Raw genomic sequence first — 27,293 nt, 5'->3', positions numbered from 1 at the left:
TGCTGCTGCGCCGCCGGAGCACGATTTCTGTTCTCATCTTGAAGCAAAGTTCTTAACCTGAAGCACTATTTCTGGGTTAGCGGAGTCTGTAACCTGAAGCGAATGTAACCTGAAGCGTATGTAACCCGAGGTACCACTGTATAGCTGGACAGGGTTGAGGGGGGGGGCCTTAGCAAGGCGACCCCCAACAACCCAGCTACCCCACAGGTAACACCCCACCACCACCATATTAAATTTCCCACAATGCCCTGGAGCACGTGACATAGTGAAGCCAGCAGATGGCAATTTAAGTTTCTGAAATGAACCAATAGTGTTTCTCTATTACGCAATTGTTCAATAGCACAATCCCAAACATTCCTCACTGAGTATATGCCCTGGAAATATACCCTATTTAGTTAAATGAGGCTAATAATAATAATTTATTATTTATACCCCACCCATCTGGCTGAGTTTCCCCAGCCACTCTGGGCGGCTTCCAATCAAGTGTTAAAAACAATACAGCATTAAATATTAAAAACTTCCCTAAACAGGGCTGCCTTCAGATGTCTTTTAAAGACAGGATAGCTGCTTATTTCCTTCACATCTGATGGGTGGGCGTTCCACAGGGTGGGCGCCACTACCGAGAAGGCCCTCTGCCTGGTTCCCTGTAACCTCACTTCTCGCAGTGAGGGAACCCCCAGAAGACCCTCGGCGCTGGATCTCAGTGTCCGGGCTGAACGATGGGGGTGGAGACGCTCCTTCAGGTATACAGGACCGAGGCCTGTATATAATATAAATATAAATCAATACTTACTTATTCCTCAGTAAGTATACTATGGGCTGAGACAGCTGCATCTGAACAATGTGATGCATTATTTGTACGCTTGCAAAGGAGGCGTTAATGATTGAGCATGGATCTTCTGTGAAACGTCATTCGCGTTTTTCATTAGACCACTTTGACCCCTATCTCAAAGGCCTCCCCGTTTGATCCCTCTCGTGACTGTCCTTCAGCAGACGTTGTTTTCAACAAAATAGTTGGCATTAAGATTATGAGCAATGCAATATTTATAAACCCCGATCACTCTCAGCCTGAAGATGTAGAGCCTGGAAAATGCAGTTTGGACAGAGGGTGGTGGCTGAAATTGCAACCCCTGTGGCACGTTAAAAGGCACTTCTTTGAGCATTTCTCTAGTGGAACAGTGAACGATACCTGATGATTTGAAGTGCCAATCTAGGTTGCCAGTAATGTGCTGTGTTATAATAATTATTATGTCATACATATGGACCTAATGGTCAGGGGTCCCTTTACATACATATATGTGACGTGGGTGGCACTGTGGGTTAAACCACAGAGCCTAGGACTTGCCGATCAGAAGGTTGGTGGTTCGAATCCCCGCGACGGGGTGAGCTCCCGTTGCTCAGTCTCTGCTCCTGCCAACCTAGCAGTTCGAAAGCACGTCAAAGTGCAAGTAGATAAATAGGTACCACTCCAGCGGGAAGGTAAACGGCGTTTCCGTGTACTGCTCTGGTTTGCCAGAAGCGGCTTAGTCATGCTGGCCACATGACCCGGAAGCTGTCTGTGGACAAACGGCGGCTCCCTCGGCCAATAAAGCGAGATGAGCACCGCAACACCAGAGTCGGTCATGACTGGACCTAATGGTCAGGGGTCCCTTTACACACACACACACACACACACATATAAATTAAATGTTCATAAATGTACCAAGCAAACACACATATATATAAACCACATATTCAAAACCCACAGGAAAAGTCCTAAAGCCATTTTGACTCCTTCAGCCACCTCAAATCTTTCTCTACAAGGTCAAAGGAAATGCAGAAATCTGCCCATTATCTCTATCCTCACAAATCCTGCCTTAAGGGCACATTTAAGGCGTGAATAGGGTGAGCCTGTGACCTGGCTCAGGAATTAAGTATTATCATTACAAAAGAATGGCCAGGCTCCCCAGGTAATCCAGCCAAGTGACCATTAACAGGTAACCTGGCAGACAGGTTGATGGTGTTTCCTGCTCGGCAGGGGGTTGGACTCGATGGCCCTTGTGGTCTATTCCAACTCTATGATTCTATGATTCTATGAAGGCACTCAGATTTCTGTTGTAGACCGCCTTTTCTGTGATGTATGTGTGATGTTTCTGGGGGTGGTCTTGGACTCCAGGGCGGGAAATTTAAAATGTCTATATAAGGGCTTGCACGCATGGCTCGGGGTCCTCCTCTCTCCTACGTGTGGGGGAACACCCTGTTGCAACAGTTAATAAAGATCAGGCTTACTAGCTGCTTTGCTTCTCAGTATTCTCTGACTGGCCTCTGTTATTTTCTCCTACCAATAGGGAACCTACGTAAGGACTCTATATGGGCTCTTGGATACCCCATAAGGGAAAAAGGGCAGATTTTTGTTTACAACAGCTGCTATTTCTTGACTGGTGCCCCAGCACCCTCTCAAAATCTGAAATGTCCATAAAGGTTGGCCACACCTGCTATGGAGGGCCTACTCTCATATAACTCTTTCCAGAATTATTTTTTTTAAGGGAAATTTCTTCTTGGCTGCATTCACAAAAAGGGAAGCCGGATTACAGCGACGGCAGGGAGCACTGAGATTATGAAGGAGCACTTAAAGATTTGGCACGCTGCTCAGCTTGTCTTTCACTGGCCAGCCAGTTGCAGGATGAAGCGGGCTTCTCTGTGGACAGACATTGTTCCAGCTCACTAACAATGCTCCTCATGCAAAAAGAACCTCGCTCCATAAACAGAGGCTCCCCACTTTTGCTTGCTTCTGTTTTCCTGGTCCCGTTTTCCTGTTTTCTGGCAGCATGAACGTTGGGAATTGGAAACAGATATTAAATTTGACCTCAGACAGGGGCTCTTGCGTGCTAGACTGCTTGCAACACAGTTCTGATTTTTATTTTTTATTTTTTGCAGGAGTATATTTTCCTTTGCCAGCAGTTTCATTATTGGTGAGGAAGCTTTTACAATAACCACTTTCCCTGGAGGCAGTTTTAATGCACGAGGCAGTAAATCATGACTGCTGCTTTGCCAATTTTAAGCCACTGCGTGGCAACTTAATGTAACGGTTTTTATGTTTTGTAAACTGCTGTTTTCTTGCTCCCTGAATTACGAGAGAAGGATATCATGTAGCCCCTACCTTGTTTCAAGGATCCTGTTTTATTTGCTTTAGTTCTAGTTACAGGTAGGTAGCTGTGTTGGTCTGCCATAGTCAAAACAAAATAATTTTTTAAAAAAAAAAAAAATCCTTCCAGTAGCACCTTAGAGACCAAATAAGGTTGTCATGGTATGAGCTTTCGTGTGTATGCTGGAAGGATTTTTTTTAATTTTTTTTTTATTTGCTTTAGATTAGAACTGGAAGAAAGCCCTGAGACATGATCCAAATGAACTGTACAAACATAATAATTAGGGTGTGCCATTTTAAAGGGCAAAACTTAATTTTTGAAAATTTCATCAGTTGAGGGGTCTTAAAAATATGTTTTTGAGTGTGAGGAATTCAAACTTATTCGTTTTGTGACTGGACAACACTTATCTTGGTAAATCTACATTTGATTAAAAAGCACTGCTCCTGGAAAACCAACGAATTATAATTTTACATTCTGACAATGTCCAGTAATGTTATTTTAAAAAATTAGTTTCTCTGCGTAAAACCTATACTATTGGGAATAAAACATTACCTTGTAAACATAAAACAACATTAGAAAGTTATGATATCAGTGAATGAGAAATATAAACAGCAGGTTGTCGTTCCTCGATATCAGCCACCGGCTTGCTTCTTGGCCTCACATTTCTCGTGTATACACCCTGCCTGCTGCCCCTTGTTTCACGCATCGAGCATAACAGCGCCCACATACAACTTGCATGGGCTCATTAATGAACTTCTTTACTTCTGCTGTATCGCCGGCAGCCATTTTGTGTGGGGTTTCCATTCATGGCCCCCGCACGCCTTGGCAGAGAGCATGTAAGCTTGCCCTGACCCCTATCCTACTTTTTCCCGGGTCCAAATTTGACAATTTGACGCATCTAAAATGGTCACTGCCTAAGTTTACATGTCAAAGGATGTCCAGAAACAGTGGTACCTCAGGTTAAGTACCGTATTTTTCGCTCTATAACACGCACCCGACCATAACACGCATATAGTTTTTAGAGGAGGAAAATCTGTAGGCATGCCACCCGTAGGCATTCCCTCCATAACACGCACAGACATTTTCCCTTACTTTTTAGGAGGAAAAAAGTGAGTGTTATGGTGCAAAAAATACGGTACTTAATTCGATCCGGAGGTCCGTTCTTAAACTGAAACTGTTCTAAACCTGAAGCACCACTTTAGCTAATGGGGCCTCCTGCTGCTGCTGTGCCGCCGGAGCCCGATTTCTGTTCTCATCCTGAAGCAAAGTTCTTAACCTGAAGCACTATTTCTGGGTTAGTGGAGTCTGTAACCTGAAGCGTATGTAACCTGAAGTGTATGTAACCCAAGGTACCACTGTACCTGTCAGATATATATGCCTAAGGTGCAGCAGGACTGTGTTTGATGTAACAGGTGTTTATACAGAAGTATAACCATGATGAGCCAGTTCTCTCTTGTAACATCTGAAAGCAGCCCTGTTTAGGGAAGTTTTTAATGTTTGATGTTTTACTGTGTTTTTAATATCCTGTTGGAAACCGCCCAGAGTGGCTGGGGAGGCCCAGCTAGATGGGCGGGGTATAAGTAATAAATTGTTGTTGTTGTACAATGCAGGGTCACCCAAAAATACAGACAGAGAGTAAGCTTAGGACTGAGAAAAAGAAGAACTTAATCCAAAAAAACGCATTCTTATGAAATAAACTGATGCAAGATGGGGCAATCGCCATTACACAAAATGAATGGGGGCTAGGCTTGTTCCTTTTTTTAAAAAAGAGCATTTTTGCCTCACTTTTCAAGCTACAAAAGACTCCCTAGGCTGCTTACAAAGATCAGAAATAAAGCAGTCCCCGCCTTCACGTTTACAGTCTCAAAAGGCAGCATGAAAGGAAAATGGATTGGGAAGGAGAAGGGGGGAAAGCCCCATCAGGGATTATTTCTTATTTGTAAAGTTCCGCAGGAAGAAATTCAACATGTCAAGGAACAATGGAAAAGCTGCTACAGTGGTACCTCAGGTTACATACGCTTCAGGTTACAGACTCCGCTAACCTAGAAATAATGCTTCAGGTTAAGAACTTTGCTTCAGGATAAGAACAGAAATCGTGCTCCGGCGGTGCAGCAGCAGCAGGAGGCCCCATTAGCTAAAGTGGTGCTTCAGGTTAAGAACAGTTTCAGGTTAAGAACAGGCCTCCAGAACGAATTAAGTACTTAACCTGAGGTACCACTATACTTCCTCTCCCAGCAGACTGTGATGGTAGTCAATAGCTGGCAGGAAGGCTATATCCAGGAATGATAATGTCTGACTTCAGCTTCCTCTCTCACTGATGGTCTGAACAGCTACAAACCATAATTTCTAAATACAGTGGTGCCTCGCAAGACGAAATTAATTCGTTCCGCAAGTTTTTTCTTCTTGCGAGTTTTTCGTCTTGCGAAGCACGGTTTCCCATAGGAATGCATTGAAAATCAATTAATGCGTTCCTATGGAAACCGCTTGCCAGGCTGGCGGTGCGGAGAAGGGCTTTTCTCCCCACCGCAAGCCTTCAGGACAGGTACGGGAACAGAGGGGAAGGGGCGCAGCGTTTCTCCTCTGTTCCCGGGGCTTGCGGTGGGAGGAGGGTTTTTCCTCCCCACCGCCAACATTCAGAACAGCATTCTGAATGTTGGCGGTGGGAAGGAAAACCCTCCTCCCACCGCAAGTCTTCAGGACAGCCATCCGAAGGCTGGCGTGGGGAGAAGGGCTTTCCGCCCCACCGCCAGCCTTCGGAGCAGCCTTCCGAAGGCTGGCGCGGGGAGAAGGGCTTTTCTCCCCACCGCCAGCCTTCGGAGGAGCCTTCCGAAGGCTGGTGCGGGGAGAAGGGCTTTCCGCCCCACCGCCAGCCTTCGGAGGAGCCTTCCGAAGGCTGGTGCGGGGAGAAGGGCTTTCCGCCCCACCGCCAGCCTTCGGAGCAGCCTTCCGAAGGCTGGCGCGGGGAGAAGGGCTTTTCTCCCCACCGCCAGCCTTCGGAGGAGCCTTCCGAAGGTTGGCTCGGGGAGAAGGGCTTTTCTCCCCACCGCCAGCCTTCGGAGGAGGTCCGAGGACAGTGGGGAAGACGCGCTGCGCTTCCCCGCTGTCCCGGAGATTTCCCTATGGGCTTTCGTCTTGCGAAGGAAGCCCATAGGGAAATTCGTTTTGCGAAGCACCTCCAAAACGGAAAACCCTTTCGTCTAGTGGGTTTTCCGTCTTGCGAGGCGTTCATCTTGCGGGGCACCACTGTAGAAGCACCATATTCAGAGGCGTCATCCTAATTTTAAGGTCTTTGATACATAATAAATGTTCATAAATGTACCAAGCAAACAGGTACATAAATATATAAACCACATGTCTGAAGCAGCACAGGAAGACAGTCCTGAAACCATTTTAAATCCCAAACTGACCAAATGTTTCTCTGCAAGGAGGGAGGAAATGAAAAAACCTTCCAATTGTCTCGGGAATTAAGTAATTACCATCTCAAAGGAATGGCCAGACTACCAGAAAAGGCAATCTGATAAGGCATTACAGTGGTACCTCGGGTTACATATGCTTCAGGTTACATGCGCTTCAGGTTACAGACTCTGCTAACCCAGAAATAGTGCTTCAGGTTAAGAACTTTGCTTCAGGATGAGAACAGAAATTGTGCTCCAGCGGCGCGGCGGCAGCAGGAGGCCCCATTAGCTAAAGTGGTGCTTCCGGTTAAGAACAGATTCAGGTTAAGAACGGAACTCCGGAACGAATTAAGTACTTAACCTGAGGTACCACTGTATCAGATAACCTGGCAGACAGGAAAAACAACAACACTCAAATTTCTGTTGTAGACCGCCTTTTCTCTGATGTGTGTATGATGTATGGAGTGGTGGTCTGGAGCTCCAGGGCAGGGAATTTCAAAATGGATATATAAGGCCTTGCACGCCATTGTTCGAGGTCCTCCTCCTCTTCCCTGCATGTGGGGGAGCACCCTGTTGCAACAGTTAATAAAGATCGGGCTTACTAGCTACTTTGCTTCTCAATATTCTTTGGTTGTTCTCTGTTATTTTCTCCTACCGATAGAGAACCTACAAAAGGACTCTATATGGGCTCTTGGGTACCCCATAAGGGAAAAGAAGCAGTTTTTTACAGTGCAAGACCTAAGCAATCAAATTTAAGTCATTTTAGATTCAATCTTATAGCAGCTTATGTGGAAGTAAGCCCCTCTGAACTCAATGGGATTTACTTCTGAGTAGACTTGCTATAGCATTGCACTGTCAATGCCGTTCTGCAGTAAAGTTGGAGGAAAACACCTTACATCTAAATTATTAGATCAGCTCTATGCATGCATGTCCATGAGTAAGCTCTGTCAAATACAATGGTGCTTACTTCTGAGTAAATATGCAGAGGATTGCATTGTTAAATACTGACTGGTAAATTTATCATTGAGACTGTAGAGTACTGAAATAGCTAATGATTGCTTATATGTGTAAATATTTGCAAGTAGGGTTTGAATAAGGAACAAAGGAAACTAAACAACAGGTAGCAATTAAAGGTCACATTGAAATCCATGAGTAAAGTCCAAATTCACTTCTCACTGCAAGAAGTGAGGTTACAGGGAGCCAGGCAGAGGGTCCCATCAGATGTCAAGGAAATAAACAACTATCTGACTTTTAGAAGACATCTGAAGGCAGCCCTATTTATGGAAGTTTTAATGGTTGATGTTTTATCACATTATTATTATTATTATTATTATTATTATTATTATTATTATTATTATTATTGCTGTTGTTGGGAGCCACCCAGAGTAGCTGGGAAAACCCAGCCAGATGGGCACCGTATATAATTATTACTACTATTATTATTGTTTAAACTTTGTGAAACCAAAACCTGTTTTGCATTAATAGGGTGTGAAAAGTGATTAACAGATGGATTTGTCTAGGGGTTCCTTTAAAACAATTTTAAAATGGAGAATAAGAATCAAACTAAAACTCTCCATTATGTACCTTGTTATTTTATTAGATGCTTATCCCACTTGTCAGACAAATATTGTCTCCCAATTTTATTCAATTTATACTTGAATAAATTAACTTGGAGTAGCAAAACTTTAAATTCTGCCGTATGAATTTTCTAGAATGGGAAAAGTCGTCCCACAATATATTTCTCAGCCTTTAAAGTAAAACATAGCTCTGTTGCTACGACAGACCAACGAAGCCCCGGTGTTGTAATGGAAACCAACATTACCTTACTAAAGTGGTAGAAAGTTGTGCTCGAAAAAAGCTCATCTCTCATCTCAGCCATGGATGGTCTCAGTGGCAAAGTCACTCTTTGAGTCTCAGCGTCCTATCTGTAAAATGGCAATAATAATAATAAAAGAATATTGTAAAACATTCTGCATTTTGCTAAACATGTATTTTTAAAGTTTAAGAAACGAGGGAAGGTTGCTAGAATAACCTGTGGCGATGAGTCCTGCAATTCTGTGGAGGCCAATCCTATAACATATTTACTCAAAAACAAATGACTGGAGAGCCAGTGTGGTGTAGTGGTTAAGAGCGGTGGACTCGTAATCTGGTGAACCGGGTTCGCGTCTCCGCTCCTCCACATGCAGCTGCTGGGTGACCTTGGGCCAGTCACACTTCTCTGAAGTCTCTCAGCCCCATTCACCTCCCAGAGTGTTTGTTGTGGGGGAAGAAGGGAAAGGAGAATGTTAGCCGCTCTGAGACTCCTATGGGTAGTGATAAAGCAGGATATCAAATCCAAACTCTTCTTCCTCAGTAAGCCTTGTGCATGATTGCAGCCTTAATGTGGAAGGGAGCTTGCCAAGCAACTCCAAACTGTTGTAAGGTCCCCTAATGGGGTCGTCTCCCCCCACCTACCCCTGAGGCTGCAATCCTACCTCCACTTACCTGGGAGTGAGCCCCAGTGCACTCTGTGGGACTTAACCTCTGAGCAGACATGCAGTGTTTCCTATGGATCAGTGTTTCCTGTACTAACAGTACAATCCTTTTGTTTACTGAGAAGTCAGCCCCTTCTATGCTCAGTGACAATTCTCAAGTATTATTGTTTGGTACCTTGGGCTCCTTTGGGAGGGATAGATATAAAAACAGTGTGTCTATAACTGCAGCCTAAGAATAATAATAATATTTCCCCTTGTAAAGTGCTTCAAGTTCATTGATGTTTTCGGTTCCTGGCTTGCATCCTCTCCTCCTCTTTTGCTTTAATTTGACTTCCGTTGTGGTTTGTGGGAGGAAAAAGCTCTTGCAAAGTAACAAATTTCAGGCAGCGAGGCGGAATCTATCTAAAACCGGCAAATAAAATTCTAATACCTCCCAAAGGAGGTTATATATATACATACACACACATACACACATATATACATACATACATATATACATTGTTGTTTAGTCATTTAGTCGTGTCCGACTCTTCGTGACCCCACACATACATATACACACACACACACACACACACACACACATATATTCTCGCACATACAAACGTTGCATCATAAACCTCACTGTCCCAAGCATAACCTTTCCCCAACCACAAACGTAACTACAAACTGTTAAGTTGTGGGTGAACATATCAGACGACACAGCAATTCTTCAAACAGCTCTTGTTTATTCACAGGCCAGAACAGAACTGAACGGTTCAGTCAGCCTGCTTATATAGAGCTCCACTACAACGCAACTGTAACACTTTCTGTAACTATCCAATCACTGAACGTCACTTTCAATCCCTTATTTGCATATGTGGACCTGAGTGAAAACTACCTACAGTATCTCCCTGCTGGCCCAGGGCGAACTTCAGTAGGTAACACAAATCTTCCCACAACCCACTAAGGAAAGATTGCAACACAGTCCATAATTAAACGCAAAATCGGAACTGCCCATTTGTTCCAAATCCAATTAAAAAGTTAACTCAACAAAATGGCTGAACTTGATCCAAGGATACCAGCTTTGAAAAGTCAGTTATTTATTCTTTCTGCGCCCCTCTAGGGAATACCACTGCCCGCCCCCAACCACTGCTTTTGAATGACTCTTCCATTCAGTATTGGCGCGGGAAAGAGGAAATCGTCCAGTTTTGTTCTAGAGGAAGCTCTGGAGCATTTGTTTCCCTTTTTTAAATATTATTTGCTAAGCCTTTGCGGTCCGATCCGGTTGCGTGCCGTCGGGGCTTCCTTGCGCGTGGAAAGGAAGCTGACTCGCTCTTCTGGTTTGCGCAGGAACTGCGAGCCACTCCCCAAAAAGGGAGCCTCGCCAACAAGGCTGTTGTTCGTCAGAACGGGTAATGGCGGACGCCGAAGTTTGGAAACTGCCATCTTGAGAAGGGGAAGCCACCGCGGATCGCGGATCGAGAGGGGAGGTTGCGCGAGTAGGACTTGCTCAGAGGTAAGGAGCGGTGTCGCTGGCATGGCGCGCTTTGTAAGGCGCGCGGTGAGAAAAAGGATCCGCAAGCCAAAACCGGGCTGCTTCTGAAAGTGCGGCTTGGAATAACTCCCAAGTCGTGTGAACGGGGTGGGAGGAGGAGGAGGAGGAGGAGGAGGGATCGACGCCCGTTTCTCGCGAGCCCATGCGGGTTTACTCGGAAGTAAGCCCCGCCGAATCGCGCGCCCGCAAGTTTCCGCACCGCGTCTCTCCTCTTTGGAGAGGTACCAGCTGCGGCTCCTCTGCTCTCGACCCCATGAAACGTTGGGGATACTTCTGAAGAAAGATTTTTATTTTTATTTTAAGGAAGTCGGCTTGTAAGGAAAGGCTACTTCGAGGGTTAACGTCAGAGCTGCGACATAAACCGCTTTTTATTAAAAAAAGAACAGCATCGGGCTGTTCTTTTTTAAGATAAGATAAGCGCGCTTTGTGCGCCACGGACGCCGTTTCGGTTTTGTTTCAGGCCAAAGTACATACGCATTAGAAGGGCGTTACGCGTTGCCCTGTTTCCTCCAGCATTATTCTTATTTTAAGGGTTATTCTTTGATGAAAAGGGAACATCCGAGGCTGTGACGAGAATGACTTAACCTTTCTATCTTTGTCTGCTTTCCCTAAGAGAAGAAAGTCGTAGGAGACTTTTTTTAAACAAACTTACATGAGCTCAGTGAGAGCCCTTTCCTGTTGATATCTCCCCCCCCCAATAATATTTATTAAGTTTCATACAAATACAACACATACTGTAAAACCAATGAAACAAAAAGAAAATAAAAATAAAAAAGAAATAAAACAAATATAGCAAATAATAACCAAAAATATAACCACCAACACATAGACAATAAAAGTTAATTAATTAGTTAAACTTCCAACTTCATAAACATATTGCTTGACTTCCTCTAATCTCTTCTATCTGAATTTCCTTGTAACTAAATGTAGCAGTTTTCCAATATCATTATTCAAAAAACAATATTCCGATTATAATCAAATTTCTTAACATTCCTATCCTGTTGATATCTTTACCCCAGTGGTTTTGTTGGAAGGTAACAGATCCCTTATAAGTGAGCGCATGATTTCAGTGTGAACAGTTGTTCTGGTCACTTTAATGGGTTTTCGGAAAACTCCCACGTAAATATGCCAAGAGCCAATTTCAACACAACAATAGCGATGCAATGGCAGGAATGCATAGCAAAGCAACATAACAGTCTGGAACCCTAATTCTAGATTCATTAACTTAAAGTGGTTTTTGAAAAGGCACAAAAATCCAGTTATTTACAATTAAGCCTGTTTCTGATAACATCCTTTATTGTATTAGCTCAGATTGCAGAAATGAATGATTGGAACAAGTTGGGTAGGCAAAAAATCCCCCACCTGCATAATATTTAAAGGATTTCGGTATGGAGGTTTATTTTCTACCAGACAGGTGTCTATTTGGAGTTTCCTGTTTGAATCATAATTATATTCAAAAGCAAGCGTTTTCCCCCTCAAGAGAAATTCTCATTCACATGCTTGAAAGCGCATGTGATTACATACGTCATTTTGAAGTATTAGTTATTTCCTCTTTTGCCCGGAGTTCTTGTGAGTTTCCCAGAGGAAAGCCCCACATCCTAATTAGCAATAGAGGGGTTATATGTACATCACATAGCCTCCCCCCAAAAAAAAAAAAATTCTGGGAATTATAGAGGTGTTTGCTTTAAATCAGGCATGTCCAAAGTCCATAACAGGGACCTAATCCGGCCCACCGGTTGGTTTAATCTGGCCCCTATGGGGTCAGCCCCCATGGCCCTTCACTTCATCAAAACCGTCCCTCTTTGAAAAAAGTTTGGACACCACTGCTTTAAATATATTATGTGTACATGACTGAGGAGGAAAAAATGCAGTTCAGGAATTGGGTGATTTGCAGTAGATCACCAACAAGGGTGTCTGACTCCCAGTTGTCTAGAAACAACAAAACTGTCAAAGGTGTGACTTGGTTCCAATATTGACCACCAATTTCTGGCCTGAGCATGTGGTTCCTGAATTCCTAACATATGTCCCCTCACTGAACCACTATTTTACACAAAGTACGTCTCGCAAGCCTGAAATCTGCCCATCCCCGAACTGTTTCTCCCAGCAACTTGGGTGTAGCCAGACCTCTTCACTGGTCAAAAGATGGATTGGAGCAGCTGTGGAAATTACATACCCATTTGTTTCCATACGAAATCCAGGAAATGGAAGAGTCAACCCATTCCTTTTCCAGGATCATATCCTTCTTCTTTGGGGATCACTCATAGTCGAGTAAGATTGTCTTCCATGAATACGGTCTTAACAGTGAGTCTGTAAGTGACTGTGGAGGCCAATTCTGGACCCACACGTCCTTCCACAGTGGGGACATCGGTTTCCAGGCGGGAGTTGATCACGTTGAGGGTTTGCCAAGCGTGCCTTCCTCTTAGCATGTTTCTCCCTTTTGCCCTGAGTTTGAGCATCTTCAAAGCCCATGACACCTTTGGTAAAGGCAGTTCTCCAGTTGGAGCACTCACAGGCCAGTGTTTCCCAGTTGTCTGTTTTTATACTACAGTACATTTTTAAAGATTGGCCCTGAGAGAGTATTTAAACCTCTTTTGTTGACCACCAGCATCATGCTTTCCATTTTTAAGTTCGGAATAGAGTAGTTGCTTTGGAAGACGATAATCAGGCATCTGAAAAACATGACCAGGATCATATTCCTGTTGTTGTTTAGTCGTGTCTGATTCTTTGTGACCCCATGGACCAGAGCACGCCAGGCACTCCTGTCTTCCACTGCCTCCCCCAGTTTGGTCAAACTCATGCCGGTAGCTTCGAGAACACTGTCCAACCACCTCGTCCTCTGTCATCCCCTTCTCCTTGTGCCCTCCATCTTTCCCAACATCAGGGTCTTTTCCAGGGAGTCTTCTCTTCTCATGAGGTGGCCAAAGTATTGCAGCCTCAGCTTCACGATCTGTCCTTCCAGTGAGCAGGATCATATTGCTTTAAATTAAAGTAGGAGGAGGTAGAGGGGAGAGAAACCAGGAAGTTTCAATAGGACATCATGGCTCCTAATCTGGAATTATTATTACTCGTTAATTGTTTATGCTTTCATTCCAAGAGTGTGTGACCCTGCTATGCACGACACAGCAAGCCAAATTATGGTTTTCAAGCCTGCATGAACATGTAGGCTCCCAGAGAGGAGCTTTCTGGGACTTTATTCCTTCGCAGTCCTTTTTACTTCCTCCCTGAGATAATTTCGTAGCTAGTGAGGGAGGCGCTTAACCATGAATCCCGCTTCACACAACACACTAAGTCAAACTTTGTGTTAGCTCCACGCACCACAGCAGTCTCATCATGCCATAGATTGGTTTATCCTGTCAGGTGAACTAGTCCCGCGACTGTTTAATGTTTTAAACTTCCTCTTATCTTTTGAAGTCTAGACTCAGCAAGGAACCCGGAGCTACACAATTGTGGAAGAATTGGTTATGGATATACGATATATTTATTGTCATTGTCCCATGCAGAACAATGAAATTGAAAAACTACATAAAACTACTACAAAACCACATAAAACGACATAAAATCTACTATGGATGTCTTAAATTGTCACGCAGCAGGAATGCTATAATTGTCACCAAATAAGACAGGAATTCCCCAACTTGGCATCTTTGGGTACTATGCCCTTGTGCATTTTTTGTTTTATTTTTTAAAAATGGGGATTTGGAAATTTAAGCATTGTTGTTTTTTAAATGGCCGGAGCTTCCTTCATGGATAGAGGGGCTTTTCTGAATGGTGGGGGTAGTCAAGTATGCGGGGTGTGTTTGTGTGAGAAAAAGAGAAATGTACATGTGCTCTTCACTGCTTCAAATTAACTCTTCCCCTTGGCTTATTTGTTTTGCAAGAAAATACATCAAGGGGGATGACTGATTTTTAAAAGTATGCATGTGATGTGTGGAATGTTGTTGACATGACTTTCTTCTTCGCTGAGTGTGAAGAGTGGTATTTCCTGCGGGATTTCAAGGATGAAGAATGTTTCTGATCAGATAATGGAGAGCCCACTTCCTCTGTCATTCTTGGTCCCCCAGGAGCTAATTTTAGGACTGAAAACATTATCTGGACAGCAGATATAGAAGGCTTTAATTTCTCAGGACTTTTGCCCATGAGCAGAAGGAACCAGCCGGCTTATGAACCAGCAGTTTTAATTTCTAGGTAGGTTTGATTTGTCATGTCTTTGCTGAAATTTCAAAGAATATTCTTTTGGTCATTTGTATCCTATTATTATAGGGACACAGGTGGCGCTGTGGGTTAAACCACAGAGCCTAGGACTTGCCGATCAGAAGGTTGGCGGTTCGAATCCCTGTGACGGGGTGAGCTCCCGTTGCTCGGTCCCAGCTCCTGCCAACCTAGCAGTTCGAAAGCACGTCAAAGTGCAAGTAGATAAATAGGAACCACTCTGGCGGGAAGGTAAACGGCATTTCCGTGCACTGCTCTGGTTCGCCAGAAGCGGCTTAGTCATGCTGGCCACATGACCCGGAAGCTGTCTGCGGACAAATGCCAGCTCCCTCGGCCCATAGAGCGAGATGAGCGCCGCAACCCCAGAGTCGGTCACGACTGGACCTAATGGTCAGGGGTCCCTTTACCTTTACCTTTATCCTATTATTGGGCTTAACCTGGTCTTTGGATCTTCATAGGTCATTATTGGGAAAGAGGCTGCGTGTCTCTTAAAATGCAGTTAGGTTCTTCTTTTCTTCAATTTGGATCAATGCAGGTGTGGGGGGAAATGCTGTATTTCGTAATAAATGGCAAGCTAGATATGGACTGCAGATTTTATGCTATCTACCGGTAGTGGGAGCGCACATTTAATAGCAGAGCCAATGGTTCTCTGATCAAAACCTCTGTAGCCTGCATAAATCCTGTTCAGTACTTTATTCAGAAATGTATTCAGTGGGGCTTCCTCCCACATAAAGATGCATAACATTTCAACCTTAGGCTCACGGTTGCTTTATTTGAAATTTTCTGAAATTCTCTTTCAGAGTAGGTCTTCACTGTACTCCTTTTCAGCGTGGGAAGAGCATACTTTTTATTTCATTTCATTTTGATCCTGCCCTTCCTTTAAGGAATTTAAGGCAGAGTATCTCACCCCCCTTTTCCCCTCATGGAGAATGCGGATTTGAACCTGCTGAACTAGTGCGGCCCAAAAGTCTTATTTGTTGATATTATGTGAGGAAAAAAGAGTCTGTCCCCCTTCCTATCAGTTCTCTTGTGTATCAGGCAGTCATTCCAGGTATAAGTATTTTGATCCTTGGCATCCTTCTTCATTGTCTCTTTGAATTCTTTCTGCATCAAACCTAGGAAAATGTCATAAGTGCACAAGCAGGAAAATCCTCCCTTCTTTTGTGATGGATTTGCAGAGAATGGGTTTAAGCCAGGCATAGGCAAACTCCGGCCCTCCAGATGTTTTGAGACTACAGTTCCCATCATCCCTGACCACTGGTCCTGTTAGCTAGGGATGATGGGAATTGTAGTTCCAAACCAACTGGAGGGCCGGAATTTGCCTATGCCTGGTTTAAGCTATAGTAGCTGCCACTGAATTCAACATGACCTGTTGTACTACTGTATTTGCCTCCACCCTCCATAATTTTTATATGCTTTCAGTTGGAAGGCACTGCAATTATTATTATTATTATTATTATTATTATTATTATTAATACCCCGCCCATCTGTCTGGGTTTCCCCAGTCACTCTGGGCGGCTCCCAACAGAATATAAAAACACGATAAATACGTCAAACATTAAAAACTTCCCTAAACAGGGCTGCCTTCAGATGTCTTCTAAAAGTCAGATAGTTGTTTATTTCCTTGACATCAGCTGGGAGGGCGTTCCACAGGGTGGGCACCATTACTGAGAAGGCCCTCTGCCGGGTTCCCTGTAATCTTGCTTCTCGCAAGGAGGGAACCGCCAGAAGGCCCTTGGCACTGGATCTCAGTGCCTGGGCTGGACGATGCAATTAGGGTTATTTGGAGTTCCCAGTGATAGCATGAAAAGGATTTAAAATAATATTTCCATTTTGCTGATGGTTTAGTGTTCATTGGCACAAGCAAAAGCAGAGTGAAAACTATTGTTCCCTCCAGAAGACATGGCAAAATGTAAATAGCAGTCTTATGCGTACTTACTCCAAAGTAAGTCTCATCATGTTTAATGGGGTTTACTTTCCAGCAAGTTCTTTTTATTGCAATCCTTTACCCACTTTATCCTTTACCTGGGAATAATAATAATAATAATAATAATAATAATAATAATAATTTATTATTTATACCCCGCCCATCTGGCTGGGTTTCCCCAGCCACTCTGGGCGGCTTCCAACAAAGTACAGTGGTACCTTGGCTTACATACGCTTCAGGTTACATACGCTTTAGATTACACACTCCGCTAACCCAGAAATATTACCTCGGGTTAAGAACTTTGCTTCAGGATGAGAACAGAAATTGTGCAGCGGCAGCAGGAGGCCCCATTAGCTAAAGTGGTGCTTCAGGTTAAGAACAGTTTCAGGTTAAGAACAGACCTCCAGAACGAATTATGTTCTTAACCTGAGGTACCACTGTATTAAAATACAGTGGTCTGTTAAACATTAAAAGCTTCCCTCAACAGGGCTTCCTCTGGGGATCTGTATAGGATTACTCTGTAAAAGACTGAGCTGCCATTGCCTCACTCATTGCCTTAAGGAAACCACTTTCTCTCATCCTTAGCCCTCCCTACCCCTTAGAATAATAATAAAAAAAGACTTCAACTGTGTGGGAGTAGTTTATCGGAATTTGACTTCTCTGTTTCAGCATGTATTTTTTGACTAGTTTGCTTCCTCTTGGGCGTTCCAAGCCGTGTGATTGATAAAAATTTTGGTGTGAACTGGGCATTCCATTTTTACATTCAGTCTGAGTGTTGTGCAGTCAGGAAAAAAGCAGGTTTTTACAGAACTTCAGCAGTTCAAGGGCCAAGCTTGACCTGAGGATTGCAGCGGATGAGACAACAAACTTAAGTGCGTCTTAGGTACAGTTCTGTACATTGTTTATCTCTTGGTCTTTTTTCTCTCTTCTTCTTCATACAGCTTTTATTTTTCACATTAAAGACCCGAAAGCGAAGCCCGGCTGCTGGAGACCAAGGGGGAAGGAGGCTATTGTGTTCAGAAGAAAAAGGCTCATGACGTGGCTTTCCTGTGTAGGAAACACGCACGGCTTTTTAAAGGGACAGGGGCTTGTGATGACAGTTCCCCAAGTGCCTGCTGTCCTCCTTCACCGAATTGAACAGGAACTGGACACGGAGGAAAGGGAAACCATGCAGTATTTGTGCCGAGATCTTGTTCCTGACGTACCCGCGGCAGAGACCCGGAAACTCTTCGTGGCTTTGAACGAGAGGCAGATACTGACGCTCAGCACGTTGTCTGAACTCCTGTACAGACTGAAGAGATTTGACTTGCTGCGGAAAGTCCTGGGGACTCGGAGGGCAGCTGTGGAAGCCAATTTGTCTCAGTTTCCCCCGTTGATACCAAAGTACAGGTGAGTTCAGTGCATCGGTTTCCTCCATGGCTAGTGATTTAAGGTAACCACATTCACTTGGCTGTTTCATATATTTTTTTGTAATAATTTTTATTAATTTTAACATATGAATTATAATACATACCACAAAACATCACCACTTATACAATCTTTTTATGGACTCCCATCAGCACCTCTGATGATCCCCCGTTTTAACCACTTCTTATGCATTTCTTAAATTCATATTGCCTTTAATTATCTTAACTAATCATCCTCCCCTTTATCCATTTTTGCAATAGTTCCAATAATTCACCTCACAAAACTTCTTGCAAACCTACAAACGTAGTTTGATCATCACTATTACTTTTCAAATAGTCTGTAAATTTACACCAGTCTTCTGTGAATTTCTGGTCCCGCAGATTTTGAATCCTTCCTGTTAGTTTGTCTAATTCTGCATAGTCCATTAATTTCATCCTCCATTCTTCTTTCGTCAGTAATTCTTCTGCCTTCCATTTTTGTGCTAATAATATTCTTGCTGCCGTCGTTGCATATAAAAACAGCTTACATTCTTTTCTATTTATATCACTTCCTACCATGCACAGTAAAAATGCTTCTGGTTTCTTTATGAATGTATATTTCAACATTTTTTTCCATCTCATTATATATCATTTCCCAGAAGCTTTTCACTTTTTTACATTCCCACCACATGTGATAAAATGTTCCTTCTTTTTCTTTACATTTCCAACATTTGTTGCTAACTTTGTATATTTTAGCTAATTTAACAGGTGTAATATACCATATATACATCATTTTCATCACATTTTCTTTTGGCTGTTTCATATTTAAACATCAAGACAGATCAGATGGCAGTATTTTGGCAGGGCTTCAGCATATATATTGCAGTGCTGTATTCTTTCCTCTTCTCTTCCCAGAGGAAAACATCCAAATTAAATCAATATAGTAAATCAGATCAACGCCATGTTTCCAACTCCCATGTGGACATGAAATGCGAAGAAGGGGCAAGTGGGTTCTGTCCCCGTGTCCAGTGTCATCCACCCCCACCCTTCCCAATGCATGCCAGGAAACAAACCACGAAACAGGATTCAGATAACCTGACTCGCTAGACTCTGGCTTATGTCAGCAGCGCTGCAGCAGGAGCCATTCAGGAGCTTTTGAGCAATGTGCCTTGGTTTGTTTCAAACTATAGTTTTAATATGGGACACCGGTGGTGTTGTGGGTTAAACTACAGAGCCTAGGACTTGCTGATTGGAAGGTCGGCGGTTCGAATCCCCGCAACGGGGTGAGCTCCCGTTGCTCGGTCCCTGCTCCTGCCAACCTAGCAGTTCGAAAAGCACGTCAAAGTGCAAGTAGATAAATAGGTACCGCTCCGGCGGGAAGGTAAACGGCATTTCCGTGCGTTGCTCTGGTTTGCCAGAAGCGACTTAGTCATGCTGGCCACATCACCCGGAAAAACTGTCTGCGGACAAATGCCGGCTCCCTCGGCCAGTAAAGCGAGATGAACGCGCAACCCCAGAGTTGGTCAAGACTGGACCTAATGGTCAGGGGTCCCTTTACCTTTACCTTTATAGTTTTAATGTGTTGTGTAAATCAGACCGCTGAGAGGGGGAAAGAATGCCTTCTTCTGAGTCAAGAGCATGATAATAATAATAATAATAATAATAATAATAATAATAATAATAATAATAATAATAGTGTATTTTTGGTTTCTATGGAAGCTGCCCAGAGTGACTGGGGAGGCCCAGCCAAATGGACGGGGTATAAATAATAAATTTAATAATAATAGTAGTAGTAGTAATAATAATAATAATAATAATTTATTATTTATACCCCGCTCATCTGGCTGGGTTTCCCCAGCCACTCTGGGCGGCTTCCAACAAAATATTAAAATACAATAGTCTGTTAAACATTAAAAGCTTCCCTAAACAGGGCTGCCTTCAGATGTCTTCTAAAAGTCTGGTAGTTGTTGTTCTCTTTGACATCTGGTGGGAGGGCGTTCCACAGGACGGGCGCCACCACCGAGAAGGCCCTCTGCCTGGTTCCCTGTAACTTGGCTTCTCGCAGCATGGGAACCACCAGAAGGCCCTCAACACTGGACCTCAGTGTCCAGGCGGAATGATAGGGTTGGAGACACTCCTTCAGGTATACTGGACCGAGGCTGTTTAGGGCTTTAAAGGTCAGCACCAACACTTTGAATTGTGCTCGGAAACGTACTGGAAGCCAGTGTAGGCTCTGTATTGTGTACACGAGTCTTCGTCAGACTTCCATCAGCCCCAGCCATCACGGCTACTAGAGATGATGGGATTTGGAGTTTTAAAACAACCAACTTGGGGAAGGCTGGTCCATGCCGACCAGAAGTGGCTTTTCAGATAGAAGCCTGTTCCAACTCTAGCTGGAGATGTCAGGGACGGGACTTGTACATGCAGGTATATGACTTCTTTCTCAGTCCCCCTTTTCATCTTCTCGGTGTCTCCCACGCAGCATTAAATGAGCAGCACATTGTGCTCCTTCATTATTTCTTTTTTAAAACTGCAAGGCTAAGAAGGACTCAGTTTTTCAGGAGCTCACCTGCCTGAATCGCTGACCCGGACCTTGCCGTGCCTCCTGTTTCGTGTCACAGTCGCTTCTTATGCAGATACAGGATAGGGCAACTTTAAAGGTGAGAGATTCTGCTACAAGTCTGCATTGGCAGTGATGGAACGCTTCTGTCATATTCAGTGCATGAATACAGCAGAAATCCACTTTCAGAATGGGTACCCTGGACTGACTACAGCCTATATTCATTCATTCATTCCTTGCAATTCACAGTGCAGTCCTGTGCCTTTTTTCCTTCGGAGATAAGTCCAGTTGTGTCCTTCTACTCCCAGAAGGTTGTTTCCTCCAGCTGCGCTTTCCATGAACAGAAAGGGGAAGACAGGTGATTTTTAGTAATATTCCCCTTTTTCCTGCAACTTCCTACACTGTTTCAAAGGATCAAGAGTAGCTCAGGAGAGAAGCGAGAACCAACCAAACCACTCTCCTCCAATTCTACTCACTGCATCCAAGAGACTTCCATGAGTGAAGGATCATAACCCATTGTGTTTAATTCCCCTAGTGAAATGTTTTTGGGACAGCAGGTGGAGAATGATTGTTCCAGTCCATGAGCATAAATACTGTACAGTGGTACCTCAGGTTACATATGCTTCAGGTTACAGACTCCGCTACCCCGGAAATAGTGCTTCAGATTAAGAACTTTGCTTCAGGATGAGAACAGAAATTGTGCTCCGGCGGTGCGGCAGCAGCAGGAGGCCTCATTAGCTAAAGTGGTGCTTCAGGTTAAGAACAGTTTCAGGTTAAGAACGGACCTCCGGAACGAATTAAGTACTTAACCAGAGGTACCGCTGTAGTGTAAAAAAGTCTTTGTGTGTGCTTAAAAAATTGGTTCAGGAAGGAATTGTGCGTGGTGTGGGAAGTACTGGCTGACCCAATCATCAAGAGAAATAGGATTATGAATTAATTTCAAATGGCAACTCTGTGTTTTGCAGGGTGCTAATGGCAGAAATCAGCAAGGAACTGGATGAAGAAGATCTGCGTTCCTTTATGTTCCTCATGATGAACGATACATCCTATGGGAAGACAGCAAAAGAGAAGGTTTGTTCCCTCTTTCTGAAATCCTGGAGCTTCACAAAACTGTGAAGCTGTTAAGCTTAAAGGCCTCCTTTGTCTGAAAAGCCGCGTGCTTCCTTTTAATGGAAAGAGAACAGATACTCGGAAGGAAGTTTGAGGGGGGGGGAAACCTTGAGCGGTGTTTCCCAAACTTGAGTCTCCATCTGTTTTTGGACTACAGTTACCATCACCCCTGACCACTGGTCCTGCTAGCTAGGGATGATGGAAGTTGTAGTCCACAAACAGCTGGTTTGGGAAACCCTGAACCAGAGGATGGCTCAGTGTGGCCCTCCAGGCCTCTCCCTGGCCCTTGGCACTGTCATCAGTCCTGCTGCACATTGCCCTCAAGTGGTTTTGCCAGTGTACAGTGCTGGGTTGCAACTGTGATAATGCTTCTTGCTTGGCTGATGAAGAGACGTAGCTGTGTCAAAAACCTTCCGACGTTTGCACAGCTGGAATGTAGAGTTATTTCCCAACGTAAAAGTTCCAGTTTCCTATTAAACTTTTTATTTGTGAATGGCATCATTCAGAAGGAGAACAAAAAGGAAAACAACAGGAAAACAGCAACAACAATAACCATAAAAATCATCTGGTACAGACATACAATAAAACCATGGTCATGGCTACTAAAATTATTTGTTGCATATAGAATAGAATAGAAGAAGATTCTTGGTAAGATGTGCCAAATTAAATATCCGAATCTCCTTTGCAGTTGACTTCTATTTTGTCTAGTTCCTTCCTCCTGATCTTCTTAGCTGCCAAGCGCATAGAGTGCTACTTTATAAGTAACAAAGTCATCGGTGTCGCTCAGCAGCCATTTCACCCTTTCCACTCTATTCAAATGTGTTCCATTTGTAAACAGAGGTTTTATAATTCAGTCTCTTGGGTCTATATATAACAGGCACTGCAATAAATAATGGCACAGGTCCTCGATGCAGGGTTGTCCAAACAGAGTTTCTCTCCGTAATGTACTTTGCCGTACCGTCCATCCAACATTGCCGAGGGCATCAATTGGAATCGTAGTTCTGTAAATGCAGTTGTTAGTGGGAGCTTTGTCAGATATCTCGCCAGGGCATGCTCCGTTTTGATAAGTGGGAACCATGGTGAGCTCTTGCCTACGTAAGAGTTGCAGCTGTTGCTCGGCCTAGTCCCATCCACCATTGGCAATGTGGCCCTTGGATGAATAAGTTTTTCTACTTTGGTGATCAGGGCAGAATGAATAAATGCAGTGGAACAGAAAGATCAGGATAGAAAGCAATGGGGCTAGTATTATAATGCCCTTTCAAATGTGTGGGTGGAAGAATCATCATCAATCTTTATTACGGTCCAGAGACCCAACAAATCGTTACAAAGCAATACACAATTCATATAGCCTACCTCCAGGTTAAACAAGCATTTTGTTCAGAATTTAGGGCTCATTGGTTCTTGCAACCACCGATAAAAACTTGGCCACTGCCAACGTTCTAGCATTTGTCCGGTCTTCCAATAGGAACCTGACATAGTGAGCCTCTGATTTTCCCGGGAAAGGTACCAGCAAGGGTAGTATCAGTTCAGCCCTGGCTTGCTCATATTTTGCACAGTGCAACAAAATATGTTTTATGGAATCGATGTCTTGAGCACACAAGCAAAGTCTGTCCTGGTAGGGAACTCCTCTCAACCTGCCATCCAACACTGCAGAAGGAAAGACATTTAGTCTGGCTTTGGTGAAAAGCCTTCGATAGTTTGGTACTGTCAGGTTTTTAATGTAATATGTTAACTTAAAGACATGCCCATATTGTACTCCTACTGCCAGCGGACTACAGACTGCGTGTGATCGAGGTCGCAAGTCACTGTGTGCATTATCCCATAATCTTTGCTTTAACGTCTTTAGCGCACCTTCATAACCCAGGTAATACAGTTGGGGGGGGTGACAGACCAATAGAGGTGGCTTTTTTAGCCATGGTGGAAGAATCTGTTCCCACAAAAGTCAAATACATTAACGGGTTTGATCGGACGTTGCTATAAACAGCTTTTGGCTTGGCGTGTCCCAAAGGCAGCAAAGCCCATCATGTTAAATTCAGCAGAGAGCATCGTTCTATCATTCCAACCGGGTACCAAATCCAGACAGCAAAGGGCAATGTGGAAAGGCATTGGGTGGTTGCCTAGTCAACTCATGGGTTATTTTTTATTTTATTTTTTTGCCTTCCTGGAATTCCACAAAAATGTAAGCACCTTTTCATAGGCATTCCATGTAATAACACACTTCTAAAAAAACACCCCTGATTTGCTTGTTTCTAAAGCTGGTTTTCAGTTGGATCTTTTCTCTGCTACATGCTCTGAGGAATTGGAGCAGAGCAAATTCAAACTCTAAATGACTGAGTAGAGAAAAGAAAGAAGTTGTCTGTTCCTCTTTCTCTTTTCATCCGCCCCCAAGCCAAGGGTGCTGTTAATAGTGCAGTTGTTCCTGCACTAGAATTTTGAAAGGATTGATCTGTGTCTCACAAGGGGAATATCAGTATTTACAATAGTTAGAATTATGTCTCGTATGTATATGAGACATGTCTTAGATATGAGTCAAGAGTTCTGTAGCTGACTGAGCAGGGGAGAGAAATGCAAATCATTCATCTGAGAACTTATTTTGGTGGGTCTCGCAAGAGCTCCAGCCTCTCTTTCAGCTCTCGATGTGATAGCTAACAACACTTCTGCAATCCGTTCTCCCACCCGAAGGTTTCTTCAATGAGGGCCCTTTTTGATCCAGTAGATTAAGGGAACCTTGGGCCCAGGGCTGAATGTGGCCCTCCAAGCTTCCATATCTGGTCCTTGAGACTCTTTCACATGCCACACCCCTTACTTGTCCTTCACCACAAAGTCCTTTGCTGGGTTGGAATATGCCATTTAATACTTATAACGCCTCTCGTTTTCCTGGGTATGGTGAATTTTTGTATAAACTAGTAAAGGTAAAGGGACCCCTGACCATTAGGTCCAGTTGTGACCGACTCTGAGGTTGCGGCGCGCATCTCGCTTTATTGGCCGAGGGAGCCGGCGTACAGCTTCCGGGTCATGTGGCCAGCAGCGCACGGAAACGCCGTTTACCTTCCCGCCGGAGCGGTACCTATTTATCTACTTGCACTTTGATGTGCTTTCGAACTGCTAGGTTGGCAGGAGCTGGGACTGAGCAAGGGGAGCTCACCCCGTCGCGGGGATTTGAACCGCCGATCTTCTGATCGGCAAGTCCTAGGCTCTGTGTTTTAACCCATAGCGCCACTAGCTTACTGTAAATACTGAACTGTGCTAGCTTACTGAACAAATGAATGTGGCCCCTGGAAAGCTGTCCAGAAAGCCAAGTAGCCTTTGAACTGAAAATGTTTCCCCACCCCTGCTGTAAATAAAAGTCTAGGGCTTTCCATATAAGATGCAGGCTCAAACTCTGCTCAGCAGTAAACTCACAGTGTTGGCAGCTTTGCGCTCATGCAACCGTGTCTTGGACTCAGTTCCTCAGCTGTAAAATGGGGGAAATCTACTTTGCAGTGTTTTCAGATGGGCGGAGTAATATTTTGCGCTTACTCGCAAGGTAGCCTATGTAGGAAACGCTAGTGCCGGTGTTGGTTGTACACATCAACCAAAAAGAAAAAAAAATATATTTCTGGCCTCTGAAATATTAAAATAAAGCATATTGTTTCCCGTTTTGTTTCTCTGGCCTACTTGCAAGTTGGATGCATACTGCTTGGTCTGCTGTTTTATACATTTGTTCTAATTCTCTTACAGACTTTTCTGACAATTATAACTGACCTTGAGAACCTAGACCTGGTGTCTCCTAGCCGCCTAGATTTTCTGGAAGATTGCTTCTTGCACATGCACAGGAGAGACTTGGTGAAGAGGATCCAGAAGTTCAAGCAGGAAGGTAAGGCTGTGAAATATTTGTTGTTGTTTAGTTGTTTAGTCGTGTCTGACTCTTTGTGACCCCATGGACCAGAGCACGTCAGGCACTCCTGTCTTCCACTGCCTCCCGCAGTTTGGTCAAACTCATGCTGGTAGCTGCGAGAACACTGTCCAACCATCTCGTCCTCTGTCGTCCCCTTCTCCTTGTGCCCTCCATCTTTCCCAACATCAGCGTCTTTCCCATGGAGTCTTCTCATGAGGTGGCCAAAGTATTGGAGCCTCAGCTTCACGATCTGTCCTTCCAGTGAGCGCTCAGGGCTGATTTCCTTCAGAATGGATCGGTTTGTTCTTCTTGCAGTCCATGGGACTCTCAAGAGTCTCCTCCAGCACCATAATTCAAAAGCATCAATTCTTTGGCGATCAGCCTTCTTTGTGGCCCAACTATCACTTCCATACATCACTACTGGGAAAACAATAACTATACAGACCTTTGTCAGCAAGGTGATGTCTCTGCTTTTTAAGATGCTGTCTAGGTTTGGAAGGGCACTTTATTTATTCCTGTAACGCAAGGTCTTCCCTGATTGTGCCAAATCTGAGCATTTTACATTTTCTGGAAAGGGTGCAAGTACGCCCAGTTCTGTAAAGGGAAGACGGGTGTTTTTTCCTCGTCTCCTTCTGGGAAGAGGGTGGGGGCACAGTTTTAGCAGCATGGGCCAGCATGCTGTTTGCTCATGATAGGCCATGGCCCAGGGCCATGAATGACCCAGTCTTAAAATGTGTTTACTCAGAATTAAGTCCCAATGAGTCTTAAGTTTTAAGACCATACCTGCCTGCGAACTGTCTCGCCAGAGTGGTGCATGCTCTAGTTATCTCTTGCTTGGACTACTGCAACGCGCTCTGCGTGCGGCTACCTTTGAAGGTGACCCAGAAACTGCAATTAATCCAGAATGCGGCAGCTAGACTGGTGACTAGGAGTGGCCGCCGGAACCACATAACACCGGTTCTGAGAGATCTGCATTGGCTCCCAGTACGTTTCCGAGCACGATTCAAAGTGTTGGTGCTGACCTTTAAAGCCCTAAACGGCCTCGGTCCAGTAAACTTGAAGGAGCGTCTCCACCCCCATCGTTCAGCCAGATCCAGCGCTGAGGGCCTTCTGGCGGTTCCCTCATTGCGAGAAGTGAGGCTACAGGGAACCAGACAGAGGGCCTTCTCGGTAGTGGCGCCCGCCCTATGGAACGCCCTCCCATCAGATGTCAAAGAGATAAATAATTACCTGACATTCAGAAGACATCTTAAGGCAGCCCTGTTCAGGGAAGTTTTTAATATGTAACACTGTACTGTTTTTAACACTGATTGGGAGCCGCCCAGAGTGGCTGGGGAAACTCAGCCAGATAGGCGGGGTATAAATAATAAATTATTATTATTATTATTATTATTATTATTATTAGTTCCACGCTTAAAAGCGTTAAGAGACAAAGTACAACTGGATGAGGAGATTTCACCCCTCCCATATCCAAGAATCTGCTGATGTTCTCTGCTGATTCTCCAGAGAGGAGGGGGCGTTTTCTGCTCTCTACTTATTCAGCTCCAGCCTCACATCAAAGAGAGAGAGAGACTGAGTGTTAGAGAGAGATCGTGTGTATAGTTAAGATTGCTGCTAAGAGCAGCTGCAGACACTCAGTGCAGTTCAGCTTCTCCATTTAGCTCTGTACATAGTTGTGTATTATAGTTGTAGATAGA

At 44.1% G+C, this 27,293-nt stretch overlaps 1 protein-coding gene and 1 long non-coding RNA gene across 4 annotated transcripts in view; one reads left to right on the top strand and one right to left on the bottom strand.

The window, feature by feature from the left end:
- Window positions 1-5,123: 5,123 nt before the first annotated feature.
- Window positions 5,124-9,830, bottom strand: LOC309525614. The gene is made up of 3 exons (XR_014216459.1): window positions 9,655-9,830; window positions 8,343-8,445; window positions 5,124-5,447 (listed from the first exon to the last, which is right to left on the bottom strand). It is a non-coding gene; the product is annotated as an uncharacterized lncRNA (long non-coding RNA).
- A 502-nt stretch (window positions 9,831-10,332) lies between these two features.
- CFLAR (CASP8 and FADD like apoptosis regulator) overlaps window positions 10,333-27,293 on the top strand; it is a 35,953-nt gene continuing 18,992 nt past the window's right edge. The window contains exons 1-5 of one of the 3 annotated variants that reach the window (XM_082196963.1): window positions 10,343-10,489; window positions 14,590-14,713; window positions 17,606-18,053; window positions 21,575-21,680; window positions 25,440-25,575. In XM_082196963.1, coding sequence (XP_082053089.1) covers window positions 17,698-18,053; window positions 21,575-21,680; window positions 25,440-25,575 — 598 coding nt within the window. In that variant the 5' untranslated portion in view covers window positions 10,343-10,489; window positions 14,590-14,713; window positions 17,606-17,697. Of the gene's footprint in view, window positions 10,490-14,589; window positions 14,714-17,605; window positions 18,054-21,574; window positions 21,681-25,439; window positions 25,576-27,293 lie in introns of all 3 variants that reach the window. The other 2 variants (XM_082196962.1, XM_082196964.1) reach the window with 2 other exon arrangements.

The sequence above is a fragment of the Podarcis vaucheri genome, assembly GCF_965113315.1.
Source record: "Podarcis vaucheri genome assembly, chromosome: 1".
Taxonomy (NCBI): Eukaryota; Metazoa; Chordata; class Lepidosauria; order Squamata; family Lacertidae; genus Podarcis; species Podarcis vaucheri.
Note: the sequence above shows the minus strand (reverse complement) of the source record. Positions and strands in the feature narration are given on the sequence as shown.